Raw genomic sequence first — 20,324 nt, 5'->3', positions numbered from 1 at the left:
GGAGGAATTTCAAGTCTATTTTCTATGAACCTTAAATGCGAAGTTTCCGCAAGCACAAATGCTCCAATATTTTCCCTTCTTCTTGGGTACAGAGGACAATTCTGTCTTGTTTTTGTCCCTAAAAGTATTGACTGTGTTAAACACTAGGCACGTGCTTCCAAAAGAAAAGCACCGTGAATGCTTACATGTCCCTGTATTATCAGCCACGTGCTCCATCACTGGGAGACAAACGGTCCACTGAAATGCGGCTGGCCTGGACGTTCCACATACCAAGCAGATGCAAGCAGAATGCCATAGGGAAATAAGAAACACATTGTATGTGATTTAAAAGGCTTACAGCTATGGAATATCCTTCTGAAAGCCTAATGAATATCTCCAACACATACGCAATCGAAATACAAAACGCATCCTGCATCAGAATATAAAACCACGGAACTGGAGATAATGTCTGAAGAGACCCACAAAATAAATCTACTGACAGCAGCACCTATAATCATACAACCCCAGCATTTGGCTTGTCAAAATGTCTCCAAGCTCAGGATTTTCTGTGGAGAGGAAACCATCCACGGAGATTCTTTCTTAATTTTATGCCTTCTGTTTGCCACTCAAATAAGCTTGTGTGCTGGGTTTGGGTTTTTCTTTGTTTTGCTTTCTTAGATGCTAACACGGCCCAGGCTGACAAAGTTACTGATTATAAATTCAGCTTTCTTTCCACAGGGCTGGAAAAGGACCATTTAAACAAGCACTTGTTCAAGTGACTGAAAATACAAGATCTTTTTTTACCTGGTGACTGTTGAAGTGATAATACCCTATGTTTAGATCCAGTGAGGAAAATATTTAGGAAAAAAGAGGAGGGAGAGGGGAAAATCTTTCAGGACTAGTCTTGTAAAGGTGCTTTTTTGCATGGACCTCCCTGGTTACTTCACATATGAGCTCTTGGAAGTACTCCTGCAGAGTTTCCACCAAAAGCTGAGGTGGCAAAGGTGGCAAAGGCAAGGTGAAAGAGGTTAAGAAGATAATTTCATCCCTCATTCTCAAAGGGAAACACAGCTCTGAAGCAATTTATTCTAGAAATGTGTTAATTCCCGAGTTTTCCCAGTTGCTGTAGTAAGTGGAGGAACGGCTGGTGTTATAGCTATATTGTGAGGTGAGAAGCAGGGTTAAGCAGGCCAGGCTCACTGACTTTCTGTCCACAAGACTGGTTGTAGCAAGGGCTCAGAGTGTCTACTCTGAGGTTAAGCAAGCTGAGCCCAAGGTATGTAAACAGCATAGGCTGTGTTGTTTCTCCTTATCCCTCTGTCATATGCCTTACATAAAGGAGCTATGACACACCTTAAGGAGCAGAAAGCATTCAGACTCTCCTTCTCCAGAGAATGCTAAAAGCTTATAAGCATGCTCAAAAAGCAGTGGACAAATTTGTATTTGAGAACAGGCTCAGCCTTGCTCATACAGTACACCAAGTGTATCAAGGCTTTGGAGCAAAAGCATAGCACTTTTATATGCAAATCCCAGGAGACGCCTCAGCTTTGGGGACAAAGTTCTGGAAAAAGGTGTGGGAAGACAACACCATACAATAATAATGCAAAAACTCTGCCTACCATTCCCCAGGTTGGTCCTGCATGGACAGATGATCAAGACTGCCAGGAACAAAATACGTACTTTCACACACAAAAGGAGGAAGAAAAGTAACAGATATAATAGACAGGGACTAGGCTGAGACTCAGGAGACCAAGCTGAGAGACTTCAGCACTAATCTCTGCTCTGCCACTGACCTGCTGTAGGACCTTGGGAAACTCATTTTGCTTCTCTTTCCTTGCCCACTGATAGTATAAACTCTTCAGGGTGGGGACTGTCTCTTGCTATACATTTAAGCTGTACAATGGGAACTCAGTCTTAGTTCAGGCCCATTGGTGCTACTGCAATTGAAATAATAACATGTAAATAAATAGATTATAACAAACAACCAAATCAATTCGTTGAAGGGTGAAGATGGGAGTGAAAAGAGATATGTGTGAAAGAATGTGAAGGAGCAGAAAAGATAGGGAGAAAGAATGGCCTGAAAGGAAGAAAGTGAGAAAAGGGAATAAACAAATGGTAGAAGAGAAATTGAACGCAGACAGACACTGGTCATTGTAAGATCAGTTGATGCATGCAGTTTCCCACTGTCCAGAGGGAGATTTGGAAGTGCCTGAAACAGAGAAAGGGGTGAACAGGCTAAGCAAAGCTTTCTCTTGACCCCAGTAAGAGAACTAGTGCTAATACCATCCTGCCCTTCACCGGCTCTCTGCCAACCCTGGTTCCCTGTTTGTGAACTCCTAAAAAGCATATAGTAATCTGAACCTGTAAGACACTTGGTTAAAGGCAGTGGAATCTCTCTTTAAAGACCCAGCACAACTATATCCTCAGCACACTGTTATGCCAGCATTTATTAGTCCTCCAGGGGTCATCTTTGACCTGTGCTAATGTAATCCTGCTAAAACCTTCTGGCGTTTCTGGGGCCTGACTGTCTTCAGCAACATACCAGTGTGAAATATTTTTGGACTAAGACAAAATTAAAATATAATTTTCGGGCATTTTCAGAGGAAGTCTTTAGCTTTACTTGTGGCTAAGTGATAGATAGACTCTAAAAGGTTACAAGTAACAGCTAAGTGGCTCAGAATATTGTGATAGAAGGTGAAGTCTATGGAGACGGCCCAAGCTAATGCTTTTTAAAGTCGATGGAAAGATTTCTCTGTCTCTCTGAATGTTGAATTGGTCTGCGAGAGACTGGATGAGGTCCAATTGAGGCCCATAGTTACCAGAAGTTGCTACCAACCAATGGCTATTCAGTGAGTCACATTAAGCGAAAAGATGGTTGCAGTAACGTGCCCAGTGACCAATGGCTGCAGACACAAAATATTTTTCATTCTTCATAGTGGTCTGGGGTCAGATCAGGAAGGAAAGGGCATGAAGGCAATAATAATGAATTTATCCGTCCACGCGTGCCCCCCACTGAGGGGTCTGGAGGAACAGTCAGATGAATGTAAATCCCACTCTGTTTTCCAAAAGGTATTTGGTCGAGAGGGCTGCAGGCTGAAGTCACTGTGCCTGTCAAGCCGATTCCCTTTACCAGCAGTGAACTGCTGCTTTAAAATAAAAATCCAAGAATTGACCTACAACCGCTACACTGCCAAATACAACTGAGATTTCTTAGAATCTGCTCTCACTGTCTTTTGTGTAAAATGTTTCCTAACATGTCTTTGTGTGGCTATTAGCTATTGTAGTTGCTGCGCTGTTAAACTTTTTTAAATGGCAAGTCAAAGCATTTCCTTGAGACCTCTTCTGAAACCCTCTTTTGTTATGGACCACTCTCAAGCTAAACCTCAATAACAAACCAAAAAATGTAGTAATGAGACTTAAGGAATGGGTAATACTCCTTTCTTTCACCCTCACTGAAAATTACTCAGAAGCATATCTTTAAGGGGGCACAGATTTCAAGTCAACCTGAAGGAAGACACTGGAATTAAAACTGGTTAAGACGAAGGATCAAAGTGGTGATTATTCAGCCATTGCAAGTCTTTCAGGGGAAAGTTAAACTAAACACTGCAACACTTTTTCTATTGGTAAGGCAGGTTAATAGAATAGGACAGAACACATTGCCTAGAGAAATAATGGAATTTTTAATTTTGGAGACTTTTAAGCAGAGACCAGGCAAATGTTTGCTAGGAACAATTTAGGTAGTGCTGATGCTATGGTGGTGCAGGGGAATAGACCAGGACACCTCTTCAGGTCTCCTGTAAATTTATCTTCTTTGATTCTGTGCCTACAAACAGAAAGGAGTGTTAGCCAAGAACATGCTAAACTTGGGAAGGTGTGCAGCAATGTTTTAAATCCATTTATATACAAACTAAAGTTTAAGAAAATATACATATGAGATGAAGAACTGCAAATGAAAGATGACAGAGAAATAACACACAGGCATTTGAAATGTGGGCCGAAAATAAAACAGGATTCAGCTTGGAAAATGCATGCTAACATACTTCGGGAAATATAATCTGAAATAATATCCTCAGTGGGAAAGTGAAACCTGGAAATCATTTATGTTACAAAGGAGTCTTCTGGCTGATTGAGGACAGCGAATTAGATTGATGTGTTTAAAGCACCACCGTAATGGATGGAGCTCAGCTGGGACTTTCAAATTCAGGTTTGCTGCTGCTGCAACTGAGGCACACAAATAAATCCCCCAGCACTCATGGTAACAGTCTACCAGCTGATTTATACCTCCATTGAAAATTTGGCTGGAAGTGTTTAGAAATTCATGCTATTTTACAATGCAAAATTAAACTGACCACCTGCCCTGGGAAATAGCTTTGGTGTTGAGTCCCTGAAGCTTCACCTGGAGACCAACAGCCAGCTCTAGAGATATGGCCTGATGACGATCTGGCTGATCACTGTTTTCCAACAGAGTAAGGTAACAGTCACCCTTCCACCCCTCCCCAGTTTATGTGCAGTAAGGCAGTCTGAAAAAGGTCTTGGTTTACTGATATTAGTAAACATTAAAATTCCTCTTGCTGGCTTCTATGGACACAGAATGGTACCAATACTGGATATTCAAAAACTTCTGAGATTAGCTGGAAGAAAAAAACTAGGCAAGTAGGTGGGGAAGAATTAAGGTGATGAGATAAATCATAGAAAGCAGCGTGAAGAACTGGTAAAAAAACCACGAATGCAGGTATTGACAATCTCTTAGTTTTTCAATTCTTGCAGATTATTAGACATAGTCTCTCTTACCTGCCTTGGCTACCAGCTATGTTCCCTACCTGTCTGTTCACAAGGAGATCTAAACCCAATGAGGAAAATTCCTTCTCCACCTGATCAGAGCAAGCAATTTGAACTCCAGTCCCTTGCTTATGCAAGGAATTTTAAAATGTGGGTAGACAGAGATGACAGAAATACTACACCCCACCCGGTGTACTGTTGGCAGCACCTTTTTACCTAGTTACAGAGAAAAACAACATATTAATTTCAGAGACTTTTATTTCCTCAGAGTCCAGGAGCAATAATTTTGGTTTAGATGTTTTCTTTAACACAAAGTTTTCCATTCTGTCAGTGGCACACTCAGCAGCTCCTGCCATAAGCACAAGTCCAAGTACACTACGATTTCATGAAAGACCTTACATCAGCTGATGGCAGCGATGGGAAAGTCTGTGTTTGCTCTCTGTGAGATCTACGGACTCCCATAGTGAACCTATTTGTACTTACACGCAGGAGTTAGATGTCCCATTACCAGATATAAAAAATAGCTTGGTTCCCTTTGCCTCCAATACTCCGTTTGTGATTGTTGTGTCCTTTCCTAACTATTGCAATTGGATGTTTCCATGGGCTCTTAACAGCTCTTACTTGTCCATTTGGAAGGAAACAGAAGATAATGTTTCCAAAGGAACTAACCTACAATCTGAGAAGTCTGTCTCCTAGCTCTGTTAAGATGATAGCCACAGAGTAAACCAATCCTTCCACTTCTCCCTGCTCTTGATACTATTTCTCCATTCAAAGCAAGCTTTAATTAGACCTCCCTGTTTTAACTACATCATGAACTGAAATGAGATCATCGCTATACTCTGGCAAATGAGGTTGATCTGTGTGGTCCTCCAGCTGTGCAGAGTGCTTTTCTCCATGAAACTTTTCCTGTTCACTGTGAAAGGAATTTTGTTATTCGATATTTTTTCTTTTAGTCACTGTATCTTATGAACACATGGAAAGGGTCTGATGTTGGGCTTCACCAGATCAAGCACAGAGAAGCTGTGTTGGACAAAATGATTTACTGACTTCATTGTGCAGGATCCTCTCTGAGGGCCTTCAGTGGTGGAAAATACAGCACGATTACTGGCACAAGCCATGCCAGTTTCCTGCTGAGAAATACTGGATTGGCAAAATCTGCCTGTGCAGGGAGCTGAGCCATCTGGGAAGATACAGCCCAGGTCACCCAAGACTCATGCTGTCTCCCCACTATGGTCCTAGTTCTGTCGCAGGAGCCCTTTAGGGTGCAGAGGGTCAGTTTGTTTACTGAACCCAAGTCATTCCAGATTTAACGCTAGCGCAAACACGATCAAACTTGGCCAAAAACTTGGGCATTCAATAGGCTGCAAGGAGCAGAAACGTGTGAGCTCAATTCACTGACCTTCTTTGTAACCTTAATGTATATCTACTGGCTATGTAAGTGTTCATAAAGTAACAATGGCCAGGGTTAGCTACAAAGTACACGGTTATAAATCCTGATGACGGGTAGTGATTACTTACTGGTATTTACTTTACCTCTGTTATTTTAGTTATGCCTTCTAGTACGTTTCTAAATAAATTCCCTTCTTGCTTTAATATTTAAAGATCTCTTGCACAAGCAATCATCATGTTATATATGTCCATTCACATGAAATCTTGTAACTCACATAGATATATTTAATTATTCAAAAAATCACATCTTGTAGCCCATTATCAATTTTCTGCCTTCTAAATTTGCTCCATTATTTCAGTATTTTTCTGTTAAAGTAATTTCTCGGACTAGATTTACTGTTCAAGGAGCAATCTTATGGGGGTGTACAACTTAGGACTATGGTACCTCTGTACTTTGTTAAGTCAGGCCTTAATATATTTCCCTATAGTCTCTCTGTCTCTATATAACAGTGTATTGAAAACATATCTCACTTGATCTTCACTGTCACTCCTTGGCCTCTTTTGGTGCTGTTTTCCTGGCTTCTGCTTTCCACTGTGTATTTGTATTTCAGTTTTTTTTACAGCTGCCTTGCATTTTTCTAAATTCGGTCTTTCCTGATATTATAAATCATATTATAAATATTACATTATTCTGTCTCTCCTGATACTGTATGCAATCTCTCCTTATGTTATAATTTTTTTTTTCTGGGTCACATTCTATGCCCTCAGTGGTATTTTTTGTCTTTTTCTTATTGGCATTATCTAAAAATTTCAATAATATACTATTTTCTCTATTTTCCACATTATATAAAATCACTCTTAACCTCCAGTCCCTAAAATTGTGTCACAACATGGTCGCCCTGGATCTCTGTGATTTTCTGATGTCACTATGCAGATTTCTAAGGAAAAGACTATGCATTACAGAACAAAAAACTTGGTTGTTTAAAGACACCAGTCTCAAACTCTCAAATGCTTTCACGTGGATAAAGAGCGAAGTTTGAGGAATGCTGAAACCATAGCACTTGCTGGGGGACAAGGACTGGCTGGAGTGCATGAGTGACAGGCTGGTTTGCTGCAAACCCGGAGTCACTCCAGAGAGCAAGGAGCTTGCCTTTCCTTGGATGCGCCCACTTTCTCATTCCATTCATGGGCAGCTATCTAACAAATGGAGGGAGAATCAAGCTGTATTGCATTCAGTGTGTACAGAGGAGAAACAAACCTGGTAATGACTCGGTATCTCCTAGGCTTGACTCCAAGCACAGTGAAAACTCTAGGTAAAGAGCTTAGGTCCCTCTGCACCGGGCCAAACTCTGCCTGAAGAAAGATACTCAGGAAGGACAGGAATTCTGTGGTGGAGGCAGCCAAGAAGAGCACACAAAATTTTTTTCAAGGAGGCAGGTAAACGGCAGTTTTTGTGACCAATATTTTTTCAAACAGATTTCCCCAGCTATTTTGCATGCTTTTTTAATTCATACATTTGCCAAGCATGAGTAGTACGACTAATATCAGCTCCTACAAATCACTGGTGTATAAATGAGTCTGAGATGATGGAGTTCTGCTAAGTGCTTGGCTGACATCAGCGTGCTGTGCTTTGCTGGCCCAGCATCATGCTGCTGGTGAGGACATGACAGGCAATGGCCCTGCTGACGAGTTATTAAGCAGCCCGTTCAAGACTGGCAACTGAACAGAGTTGCCTACAGTCTCACCAGACTGCCTTTCCTTCCCATATTTCAGCATTGCTTGTAAAATTTCTCCTACTTTGTATCCCTTCTCCACTGCTACTGATGACAGTTTCTGAAGCTGCAGAAAACCAGAAATACAACAGAAGTGTGTTATACCCCTGCAGCGATATACAGGTGTGATACACCAGATGTACTGACAAGGTCAATTATTTTAAAGGGGAACTAAAGAGACTGTGCACATGCATGTGTCTGTGTGTGTGAATGAACGTGATGTAGCAGATGCATCTCAGTCCTCTACTTCCATCCTGCTGTTGGAGGCTTACATTCTCCTGGCTGGATTCTGTAACAGGCTGCAAACGGAATGATTACAAGAGGTGAAGTGCTGCTGTCTGCTAGGTCATTAGTAAAGGGGAGAAGACTCCAAACACAACTCAGTCCAAGTTGAAAGAAATATAATAAATACAGAGTGAAAAGTAATTTGGGATTCTGAATTATTTGGATACTCAGAATCCATAGCAATTCAGTAACATGGGTAAAAATGTTTGTGAACAACTCATAATGTTTAAAATGTAAACATTTCTTTATTAAATGGCATTGCCATTAGAACAGTTCTGAATGTAAACATCTTAATTTATGTAATAAATGTTGAAAGCAAATGTATTTGTTACCTGTAAAATGAGACCCACTGAATTTGTGGGAAATACAGCATATAAGATAATTTTGTACCACCTTTGTGCAGAGCTAAAGGTACATATTTTTCTTTATGTCTTTAACACCTATTAGTTTACTATTTTGTAACGGGACAGTAGATTTAATATTACCACATTGCTACTCTGGGCACTAGCTTAAAAAAAGAAATGTCTAGAAAGGATTTTATTAAGAAAATCTTTGTTCCCCGTAAGGCAGTAAGATTGGGGGAACCAACCAAACAACTAAGTACAATCAGGTTCTAATTTCTGCCTTGCTCACTTTATTCATGAACTCCTCATCACCGTCCAAGAAGCAAAGCACAGGCATGTCTGCCTGAGATGCAGTCACCCACTGCAAAAGGGCTCAGAGCTGTTACACACATTTTCAGAAGGATTTTGATTCACCACTACCACCCTGTGTCCTGCTACAGTACCTTTACGGGATCCAGCCACAGAGTTAGCAGTTCCCATGCCCTTAGAGCCTACTGATCCTGTGCCATCGTCACTGCTCCCTGGCTCTGCCAGAAGTGACTCAGGGTTGCTGTATTTAACTATCACAAGACACAGCTTTAGCACTGTACCTACCAGACTGCCAATAAACTGTGCATTGCTGCTGTCTTCTCTGCCCAGATGAAGTTGATCAGTAAGCATTTTAGTCGGTCCAGATATGGCCCCTCGGTGTCTGAAAGGCCAATATGTCCCTTAGTGGTTTTGCCAGTATTTTGGTTTGTTTCATCAACAATTGGATTTCTAGGCTGACCTTCTACTTTGCAAACAAAAAAACCTCTTCTATTTTTTTGTTAACTTCCAGATTAGCACTAAGGTAGCACTGGACACGTCATTTTCAGGCTTCTGCCTTTCTGTATCTGACTTCTGTGAATCCCATTCTTCAGCTTCTTTTGATGGATCCTGACATCTTTCTGAAAATGTTTGGAAGGTGGGACCACGGGACTCCTGTAATAATAACCCAAGGACCTGCTTTGCTAACATTGCTACTTTCTGTTGCTTTCTTGTTGGCATTCTTCTGCTAGATTAGATGACAAGCTATGGGCAATAATGCAATCACAATCAAGCCCATGAATCTGGTAACATTTTGGCTACATCCCAAATTTCTGAACTCCAGGGCATGTTCCTTGGTGATCTTGTTTCAGCTTCCCTTCCTGGCTGTGATTTTGAGCATTGGCTGCATTGGTTTTGGTTTTCATGCCAGAAGGTAAACCCTTGCTTAATAATGTGGTTACCCACTGCACCTGCACAGGTCATTTCTTTTTCTTTCAGCAATGTTCAGTCCTTGTTGCTGCAAACCTCAATTCTGAGTCTGTGCCTCTGTTTGTGAACCTGTCTTCACAGAGGCATATGATAGATGTTATCTCCTACAGGTTTTTGCACTATCAAGGTAGAATGCAAATGATTCAACATTGCTTGTACAATTTCTGCAGCATTATGACTGCCTAGGGTGAACAGAGTCAGCTTCACTGAAGAAGCAAAATCTGAATTAGTCAAGAGTTTTCCTGCTAGGTCATGTAAGAGTTTCATACAGGAGTCTATTAAGTCTGAAACCATGGCCTTAGAGTGCTTCTGTAATATGTTTTCAGCACAATACATGCTATATTTGAGTCATTTGCCTGACCTTCCGTGGTCTTCATAACTGAGACCACCATGACTGAAACCACATTATTTGCATAAATTAGTATCTCTTTCCTTAAATTATATGCAAATTCATCTTGGCCAAAACGTTGTTGTGATGGCATTTTCCCTTCTCTTGTCCTACCATTCTCTTCTGGAAAAGCTCATTTCTATTGGAAGACTGGTTTATTTCTTTATTAAAAATGTCTTCTTGGAAGGTGGACTATCTTCATATTTAGTTTCTTTCGTATTGACATGAGTAACATTTGCTGATGGATTATTTTTATATTTACTTGTACCCAGTCCAACAGATTTATGACTAAGCTTTCCAAGAACAGCAAAACATGGGTCAGGGACATCTGACTTTTCATGAACCTCTTTATGCGCCATTGCAATGACAAGGTTAGAGAGTCTGTCAGCATAAAAGGAAACCTCTTCTGACTCTCACTTGCCTTCAAGTAGTGGCCTCATCCTCTGCGCCCTTTGGCTCCTTTGGATTTGGAGTGGTTTTCATCTTCAAGTGACAATCTGGTAGCCTAGTGCTGGATCTGACAACCAGACTAGTATGTTCACCATAGACACTGAATCGTCCTGGTGATACACCGCACTGTTTGAAGCTCTGCCCCTCAGCAGATGGTTGTCTTGAATTTCCATCACTCTTACGCTTTTCAGCACATCCCCAGTGCTGAGTGCACATCTTTCAGGGTCTTTTTGAAACCAGCTCAAGATTTTGAGTGGATCAGATTCCTGAATCAGTCTCAGGAATAAAACAAAATGGAAACGCATAATGATTTGTTATTCACACCTTTGTCCTTTGGCACAAAGGATCTTTCCATGTCAAGGAGTTGTGTGTGAGTGCCCAGTGAAATTCTGATTGGTCTTGGTGACTACAGAAGAATCAGTATGCATACTGATCTCAGTGGTATGTTGTCAATGGTAGCAACTACCTCCACCAGTGGCATAAACTATGTGAATACTAATATGAATAAAGGTTAGCTGGTTTTGCCATTGAGCCACTAAAACCTGTTTTATTTTTTCTGTTGAGGGCTACTGTTGCTCCATAAGTGATGGTTACTGCTATCTGATAGGCTCTATTGCAGCCTCATTATGGAGGACACTTCTAATTTCAGGTTAGGTTAAAACCATAGACTCTAAATCACTACTCCTCTGTGGTTTTGTTTCTTACAATCAGTGTACAGTCAGCCAGCTACTCCAACTGTGTATCTTTCCACAGAATGAAGGAGACACACATTTAAAAAGGAAAGAGTGACAGGAGAAGCCCAGAACAGTGAGGGGATTTATGGACAGGTATCTTGCAATATTTTGCATTTTCTGAACCTGTCTGGGGACTTGAAACAACTTGTCCTTTTGTCTAGCTTTGCTCCCAAGTCAGCATCTGCAGCAAGATTATATGAAAAATTGTGTACGTCAGTATAAACAGTGCAGCGAATACTGGGAAAAATGTGGGGACACAGCATGTGGGTATGTCATTTCAGCAGGCAGCACTAATTCTAGAGGCAGAATTTCCTAGGCTCATCCCCTCTGAATGCCTAAAAATGGCTTTGGCATAAGAAGGGTTTGCATCTGGAGAATATCTTCTACACTTAGTACTGACGCAAGCATAAGTTTGGGGTAGACTTCAAAATCGTAGGCATAGCTACAGGTATGCTCATCAAGATAGGCATGACCTTATTTATGTACGTGTGGCTCAGTTACGTAACAACAGAATGGCAGGGACTTGATTTAGCCTGCTAGAGTTCAGGATAAGCCATTTTACCGCTGGCACTCTCATCCAGACAGTATTTCCACGGCCACAGTAGAAACATAAGGCAGCTTACAGCTGTGCCACTCCTTATTGTCCCATAGCTTCATTTTTTTCAAACTGGCAAAAACAATATTTGGGTCTCTCTGACTGCACTTAAGGGCCTATTTCTACTAGCTGTAACAGCCAGTGTGTTTGGCATCCACTTCCGTGACCAGCTGTGTCTTCTGAGCTAGATACCTTCCATGCTGTGGCTGTGCCACAAATGATTACCTTCCTTCTTATGTTTTCTGTCACAGAGTATGGATTTATATGCCCACCTGGCTGTTTGAATGTTGTAGATTTTTTATTTACCCTGGCATGCACCAGTGGACATAGGATAAAGAATTGCAATCCTTCACTATGTTCTATTTTATTTCTCATCTCTCCTCTTTTAGTGATTCCTTTGAATAGAGCCGTCTCCTTTCTGCTACCTTCCTCAGACTAGCTCCTTTCAAACTCTACCACCTTTTCTGTTGTTTGTGAAAGGTGTGTATGTATTGCAAGCTGAAATACCAGAGATTGTCATAAAGATTTGGTGGAAAAAACATTTGTCCGTGGCCTCTTCTTCTTTCTACCTCTTTTTCCTCTCACCTGTTCTTTCATCTTTAATTTCTACTTAGAAAAGGGATTTTCCAGTATTTAGTTTCTCTCTAAAGCCATTGCAAACAATCCACAACACAGAGTTTCACCATTTTTTTTCCTATCAATCTTTGTATGAGTATTTGGAGGTTAAACAAAACCCAAACATTCTGTTAAACTCAGGGTATGCAGCTGCATGAATTTGAAGAGATAGAAAATTAGTGTCAAAGAATGTACAGTTAAACTTTTGAAGATGTGATTGGTACAAAGAGAATGTAGACTGAACTATACATGCTTCTAGAAATACTCCCCCTTGACATCCAAGTCCTCATACACAGGAAATGAACCTTTATAGTTCCTCTACGAAACCAGAGCACCTTTGCTGAGCCGTCTGAAAGAGCTAGTCTAGACTTACCCAGGTCTAGCTTCAACTCAAAATTACTTGGTATGGATTAACACACTAAATCTTAATTCAAATACTCCTGGCTAGTGCCAAGGATAACGTTATTAAGCACTGAGGAACATGGTCTGAAAAAGTATGCAATGGTTTACTTTGGGTGATAAGAAAACATGTATATATCAGATGAGAAATTCTAAGTCTCAGTTCTCTGCATGTGCTTAACCAATTTACAGTACAAGAAACTGAAGAATTTTGCTTTCCCCTATTTAGACAACAAATTCCTTACTGCAGAGCAGCAGTAACTACCGTATGTAAGCAACAGCAATATCCCTGCATTCAAGGGATGGCAGTCCTAGAATTAACCAGTGAGGAGAATACAAAGTTGTGTTGCACATGTACAAACATTTGATATTTGGTAGCAAAGGGTGTTCCTTTTACTAGCAAATTTAACAAGGAAAAGGTGTAACTTTCTTAAAAATATTTAACGAGGCACAATCCTCTTCCTTGCTTTCCTGGGTGCTTTTTCTACATGCAGATGCGTATACAAAATAATTAAAAGAAACACATTTTTTACTGTCCAATTCTGTTCTGTCTGGCCTCCAAGAATATAATGATCCACTTTACAGAGCTCTCTGACTCTGCAGCCAGTCAATATTATCAGATATCAATGAGTAAAAAAATAAAAATCCAAGAAAGGCATGGAAATGAAAAGAAAAGAAGTGTTTACAGTATGTACTGTATTATGGAAATATGAGGTTTTCAATTTTTCACCAGAGAAAAGTCAGAATTTAATTTGGTAACTTCATACTTTATTTCCATTTATGGACAGGCTCACACACTGAAACTAGGATTCTTCAGAGAAAATGAAGATCTTCAAAAAATCTCTGTCTGAATGAAAATACAAGTATCAAAAATAAAAGAAGCTTTTGTAGGCTGAGCTTGCAATTTTTTAAATTCATGCAAGCCAGTATATCACACACAGATTTCTAAAGGAGTAGAAAGTTGTAATTTAATGCCTTAACTCCAGAAAATGCCTCTTGCCCCTTCTGGAGATGAGCTGTATTTAAATTAAGTTTTTGAAATAACTTACCTTTTTGTTCCTGCAACAGGCTGAAAGATTGTAATTTTCCTCAGTATTTCCAAGAAAATCTCCTGTAGGCAATCATGTATAATTAGAGTCTAAAACAGACAAAAATTGTTGTTACGATATCTTTGTGAATGGCAACACTAGCACTCTACTTTTGCTAATTTTTATCTTTACTAGGGGTCTCGCAATGCATTTGAGAACAACATAAATCAAATGCCGCAATACTATTAGCATTTGGAAAATCTCATTAAATGCTGAAATAGTAACTAAGGAGTGTGAAAAAGAGAAAGGCAGCAAAACAAGAACCTATAAAATTCTCTCTTGTTCTCATTTGGTAAAAAGTGATGGCTTAGATGTGGATAATCTACTGACTTTAATCAGGCTTTCATTTATTCCATGGGCATGAATTTGCTGAAGCAATGTATTCCAGAAGTCTAGCCTTGAGCACACTGAGGTATCTGTCTATCTTCCCAGGTTGTCCTGGTTTCAGATGTCCTGGGATAATTTTCTTCCTAGTAGCTGATATAGGGCTGTGTTTTGGATTTAGTATGAGAATAAATGTTGACAACACACTGATGTTTTAGTTGTTGCTAAGCAGTGCTTACACTGGTCAAGGACTTTTCAGCTTCCCATGCTCTGCCAGGTGCACAAGAGGCTGGGAGGGGGCACAGCCAGGACAGCTGACCCCAGCTGGCCAAAGGGCTATTCCATACCATATGCCATCATGCTCAGTATATAAGCTGGGGGGAGGTGGCCAGGGGGCAGCGATTGCTGCTTGGGGACGGGCTGGGCATCGGTCAGCAGGTGGTGAGCGATTGCATTGTGCATCACTTGTTTTGCACATTCTTTTATCATTATTATTATTATTATTATTATCATTATCATTATTTTCTCTTCCTCTGCTGTCCTACTAAACCGTCTTTATCTCAACCCACAGGTTTTACTTTTTTTTCCCCGATTCTCTCCCCCATCCCACTGCAGGGGCAAGGAGGGGGAGTGACCAGCTGTTTGGTGCTTAGTTGCTGACTGGGGTTAAACCACAACACAGGTGCATAAGCAGTAGTTCTGGTATGTGTTGTTCGAAAAGCAATTTTTGCAGAGAGAGCACCCACTTTGTTAAATATTATGATAGTCTTTTTTTTGTAGCATGCATAATTCAAATGCCAACTGCCTTTCATGCTATATAAAATACTTTTGCCCCAATAACCTGTGTTCATCTTTCTCCAAAGGAATTTGCTGTTGGTTTTTGTTTTTTTTTTTTCATTTTCTACAGAAACAACCCTGTTACAGTTGCAATTATGGCAAAGTATAAACCAAAATATAATTAACTGACCAGACATTATATCACTAGTGTTATTCAGCAGTGTTGAGAAAAGTTGGGCTGCAAAGTTTTAAATGCTCCAGATCCTCCAAAGTCTTATGCAGATGGCTAATTTTACAATTTTGAAGATTTTCTGTTGATTTCAGTGAGCCTGACCACAAAGGGTACTTCGTCAAATGTTCACGTTTGAAAGAGAATGCTACAGCATTCACATAACACACTGTCGTATCCTACTGCACTTCTGAAATCTCATTTTTTAAAAATATCACAAAATGCCACAGAAATTCTAGTCTGCAGCACTACTGCTGCAGAATTTGGATTAATTTTGCTGCAAAGGTTTGGTTAGTGATACAGTGAAATAGGTTTTCAACTGCATAGTTGTTCTCTTTTCCATTTTTCATTTAATGTTACGAAAACCACCTAATATTACTAACAGTACCCATAAGGGGAATTTGAATTCTCTATTAAGTATTTTGTGCATTTGACATGCATTTTGATTGCTTTTTCAATTACATCATCTTCTCATCCAACTTCCTACTTTATTTGAGTGTTCCATATTGCTAGAGGTGGGACAAAATGCTTACAACTTGGATTACAAAATCCTGATAAGGAAATCTCAAGAACAGACATGGTACCTGTAATTGTTTTTATTCATTTTACTTTGGAAATGACTAATTTTCAAGTTGATTGTGTCCCTTTAAATCAGAAAAAAAACCCCAGTTCAATTCATTCCACCCTTTTACGGTGGCATGAAGCCTACCTTGCTGGAGAGCAAAGGGGACCAAGAAAAACAGTTCTGTCAGTTCAATTCAACAAGACGATAAGTGGGAATGGGAAGCCTCAGGGACGTCTTGCTGTCGTTGAACCTAACTGTAAAGGAAGATTAATTCACCCCGACCTACCCAGAAAGTGAATCTCTTACCAGACAAGGCAATTAGTGCTTGCTGAGGAAAAGTTGCTGGAAATTCAGATTTATGGATTACGGACAACTTAAATAGAGGCATTCGGATAATTGTTTGAAGCAATGTTTTACACAGATCCTGGGTGTGACTGATCACTGAACCCCAACAATGGAAAAAGCCTCTGCAGAGATAGGCAGGGGCAGCATGCTCGTGAAGCTCAGGGAAGAACGCAGGGAGTGACTGACCACAGCTGTTGCACAGAAACCTGAACTTCCCTTGACACAAAGGGGACCGGAGAGTGGCCTTTGTTCTAGACAAATGGCTACATCAGCTGTGTGAATCAACTAGCTGTAGAACTGCTCATCCCTGACTTAAACAAAAGAGCGCAAATGTCTTCCTGCGTTAGCCAGACCAGGATGAGGAGTATATACGTGAGAAACCTCTTTGAAATAGTTCTAGACTATTCACTTCTGAGACTTCTCACGATAGTTTTCCTTGTCCCATGCCTGAGCTGGCTTCCTGTATTCCTTCCCAGCAGCAGAGGATGCCCACGATGATGGTGAGAGTATTATAGAAACCCACATTTGTATTGCGAGTCAGCTGTGTACTGCAATTGCTATAGTCTGCTAAGTGTAATTTGTATTTATATTGTGATTTAAATACATTGCTGTGCCATTCTGCTAAATCAAAATCCCATGTAACATCAAATGATTTCAGGTAAGTAAATCTGGTACTAAACATTAAACCCTCCGAGGTGTGGAATATCTAAAAGCACCTAATTAGAGAGTATTGGACTCCGACACTGGGTCAGATGGGCCAAGTGGGATCCAGGACAGCGCAAGTACCAACTACCCGTTAGCTTACATCCAAGATCTACTGGAAGGACAATGGATGTGGGTTCTTGCTGTTTTCCCTGGGCTTACCACTGGACAAAAGTAGCCCCAAATTCACATCAGTGGCATAACAATGCTGTGGGCACCCCCATTCCCTCTGCACCTTGCTCTGCGTTCCAGGAGATGTGGTTGCTGTGTGCCATCACCTTCCTATGACACTTCTGTGCCAGAGGCCCCACATGTAGGTGTAACATCAATTTCAACCAAGGCTGAATTTAACCCGCTGTACCTTTTATTTTATCTAAGAACAAGCTTTTATTGTCAGCACTAAAATATTTTGTTTATGTAGTGTAATGTGAGATGGTCACATCTGTTTTTCTCAAAGTTAGTTATTGTTGTATACTATAAGAAAGACAATTTGTGGGGAGGCTGGGATAACTTAGGAAACCACTTTTACAAGGATAAAGAAAACAATAACATTATCGCACTACTAAGAAACAATTTAAAAAAACAAAACAAGTATTATAAAAGTTATAATTCTATATAAACAGAGGAAGCTGAAGGATTGGGATAGTAACCCAAAAATATGCTACCTATAGGAAACAAAGTTAACCAATAACAATAATATCAATACTTTATACTGCTTTTCATTAGTATATTTCTAAGTGTTTCACAAAGTAGGCATCATTATTCCACTTTATGGATGGGGAAGTTGAGATGTGACAATGTGACATGACTTCTATATGTCATGGAGCAGACCAGCAGCAAAACTGGGAACACACCCTTGGTCTCCTGAGTGCTAACCCTCTGCTTGATCCACTGGCAGTGCTGTGATCCCCTTCTGCCATCTACAGTATATAGTCTAGCTTTGTCTAAGTCAAATTCATAAGTAGCATCACAGGAAACAACCTATCATGAAAAGATCTCTGCAGCATATGTCTCTTTTCTTGCACTCAGAAATGGCTTTCATTCTGATTCATGGGCTGCTTCAATTGCAGCATGAGAAGTTAACACCTTGGGGAAATTACATAACATCCTACAAATCAAACACTGCTCAGGGAGTTAGCAAATGAAACAGATGCAAGATACCATGAAGTAGACGCAACATAGCATGTAGAGAGCAGAGGTACTTCCTGCTTTCCACCCTGCACCCCTCCCGACTGCTGGCCTAAGCCACCCAAACACCTCAGCAGAGAAACCCAGCAGAAAAGGAAGAAGGAGTTTTCAGAGGAAGGAGAGTTCCTGCCAGCTGTTCCTCGCACACCTCTTGCAAAAGCCACATTAAGGACAAGGGAGACTATGGCAAGGGGAAGTCTCAGAAGCGAACAGTCTAGTGAGGTTTCTTAAACTGCTGAAACATCCAGATGAATTCAGAGGATGGTGAAATGGGGTCTCCAGGCATTAACTCATGTTCTTATTTATCCCTTGCATGGACTGAATAATCTGAAGAATCAGTTGGACTTTCCTACCTCAGCAGCACTGGTGTGTTTGTTGGGCCCAGGGAGCTTTCAAAGGATGGTTTTATAACTAAGCTGTTTGGTCGTTCTCACCAGACTGGCTCTTTGGTCTCCTGCTTATCTTGCTCCAGCCAGAAAGCAGAGTGACATCAGTATTTCCGTAACAACAAGGCCACAGGGAGACCAAGGGTGCAGGGTTGTGTGGAAACTGAGGCATGCCATTCATAACTGCGAGCCCTCAAAGTCAGCATTTGCAACTAGCCTACTGTTCCCCGATGTGGGAGAGCTGAGATGTGCCAGAAACACTCAGAACGGGACTCTTAATAAATCCTCACACATTTTAGGTGACCAGTAGCCCTGAGGCTGCTTTTAGATGTTTGGCTCTAACTTCCCTGGGATTCAAATACAGTGAGATAGTCCTTAATCAGCAATATGATGTTCCAAATTGTTTTTAAAATCAAATTCAGCTCCCTGTAAATTGCACATTTAACCTAGTTAACTTGTAATTGGAGCTGTAACAAGTTGAATGTGTCCATTATCTTACTGCTTTTTTTTATGATTACATCACCATAAGACATAAGCATCTCTGGTCAACTAGCACATCTTATCCCTACAATAGCACTGCTGAAATAGGAAAATATTCTTTTAAAAATGGAGAGTGGAAACCACAGAGCTCTGGTTCATCTCTCCTAAAATCAGGTGGTGGCAAGCCTGGAGCAGAAGACACATCTCCTGATTTACAGTCCTTTGCCTTAGCCTTAATTCATCCTTCTCCTTCTAGTCCAGGCTTAGAATTTCTTGTAAAATCACTTCCCATGGACATTTATGTCACTGTACAGAACAATTAAGGGTCAAGTCCCCACAGCAGGAGGCTCTGCCTTGGATCAAGAACAAGATGTGCATGTGAAATGCAGCAGTTGGATAGACGTTTTCATGTAGCTGTGCACCATTTCTGAAATGAGGCTAGGTACCCAGTTCTGCTTGGTAAATTCGCACCGCTTTCCATGAGCACCCATTGCATTTGTAGATTGTGAGCATCGGCTTTTTTGTACCGTATCTAAGCACAACCATACAAACTGGATTTCCCGAAGGTGTTGAGGCAGGCTGGGCCACTCAGAAAAGCTGTGGTGAGACCATCAGGCATGATGAAGGTGGAGAGAGCAGTGGTGGGTAGGTAGTTTGGGGTTGGGAGGTGGAGGGGGCCTGCTGCTGTGGTTCCTGGCTACCAGCAAAAAGAGATGACCACGTTTAGTTCGGTGTGCGCCTGGCTTACACATCAAAGAAAAGCGTGTTGTGGCTGAGACCTGGAGATGGCCAGAGTTCACAAAGCATCGAGATTTTTGCCCCAAACCCCACATCACCTGCTATTCCACAGCTCTGGCAGAACTGCCATTTGGATTTGCATCAGAACAGACACTGAGTTAAAATCGACTATTTTGGAATCTGTCCGAATTGCTAGAAATATTCCCTGACTGTTCTGCCTTTTACTGCGCTGATGTTTTAAAAACTTTTTGGTGAATATGAGCACCAGCTACAGTGGTGTAAGCCAGGTTACAAAAGAATGGCCATTTGTATTCAATGCAGACCAAAAAGCAATGGGAACCCATGGGAAAAACGAGGCTATAATAGTGCGAGTGGCAGATTTAGAGTGCCCTGTGTGTGATTGTGATGCAACATTCACAGCAGCACTTGCTTAGGGGAAAAAGTCTCAGTGAAATGTTGAAGACCTAGGATGACAGAGGGAGTTAGGAATTTTGG

General features: G+C 40.9%; 1 protein-coding gene and 1 long non-coding RNA gene across 2 annotated transcripts in view; both read right to left on the bottom strand.

Moving 5' to 3' along the window:
* Nucleotides 1-7,791: 7,791 nt before the first annotated feature.
* Nucleotides 7,792-12,192, bottom strand: AKAP3 (A-kinase anchoring protein 3). The gene is given in 5 exon segments (XM_075491646.1): nt 7,792-7,986; nt 9,659-10,146; nt 10,149-10,337; nt 10,477-10,620; nt 12,186-12,192. Coding segments are annotated over 5 exon segments (1,023 nt in total).
* A 1,591-nt stretch (nt 12,193-13,783) lies between these two features.
* Nucleotides 13,784-20,324, bottom strand: part of LOC142412796 (uncharacterized) — a 7,519-nt gene continuing 978 nt past the window's right edge. The window contains exons 2-3 of the long non-coding RNA XR_012776615.1: nt 14,057-14,145; nt 13,784-13,854 (exon numbers count right to left, since the gene is read on the bottom strand). This is a non-coding gene — a long non-coding RNA (uncharacterized LOC142412796). The remainder of the gene's footprint in view (nt 13,855-14,056; nt 14,146-20,324) is intronic.

The sequence above is a fragment of the Mycteria americana genome, chromosome 1, assembly GCF_035582795.1.
Source record: "Mycteria americana isolate JAX WOST 10 ecotype Jacksonville Zoo and Gardens chromosome 1, USCA_MyAme_1.0, whole genome shotgun sequence".
NCBI classification, from domain to species: domain Eukaryota; kingdom Metazoa; phylum Chordata; class Aves; order Ciconiiformes; family Ciconiidae; genus Mycteria; species Mycteria americana.
The sequence above is the reverse complement of the archived record's forward strand: the minus strand, read 5'-3'. Positions and strand labels throughout refer to the sequence as shown.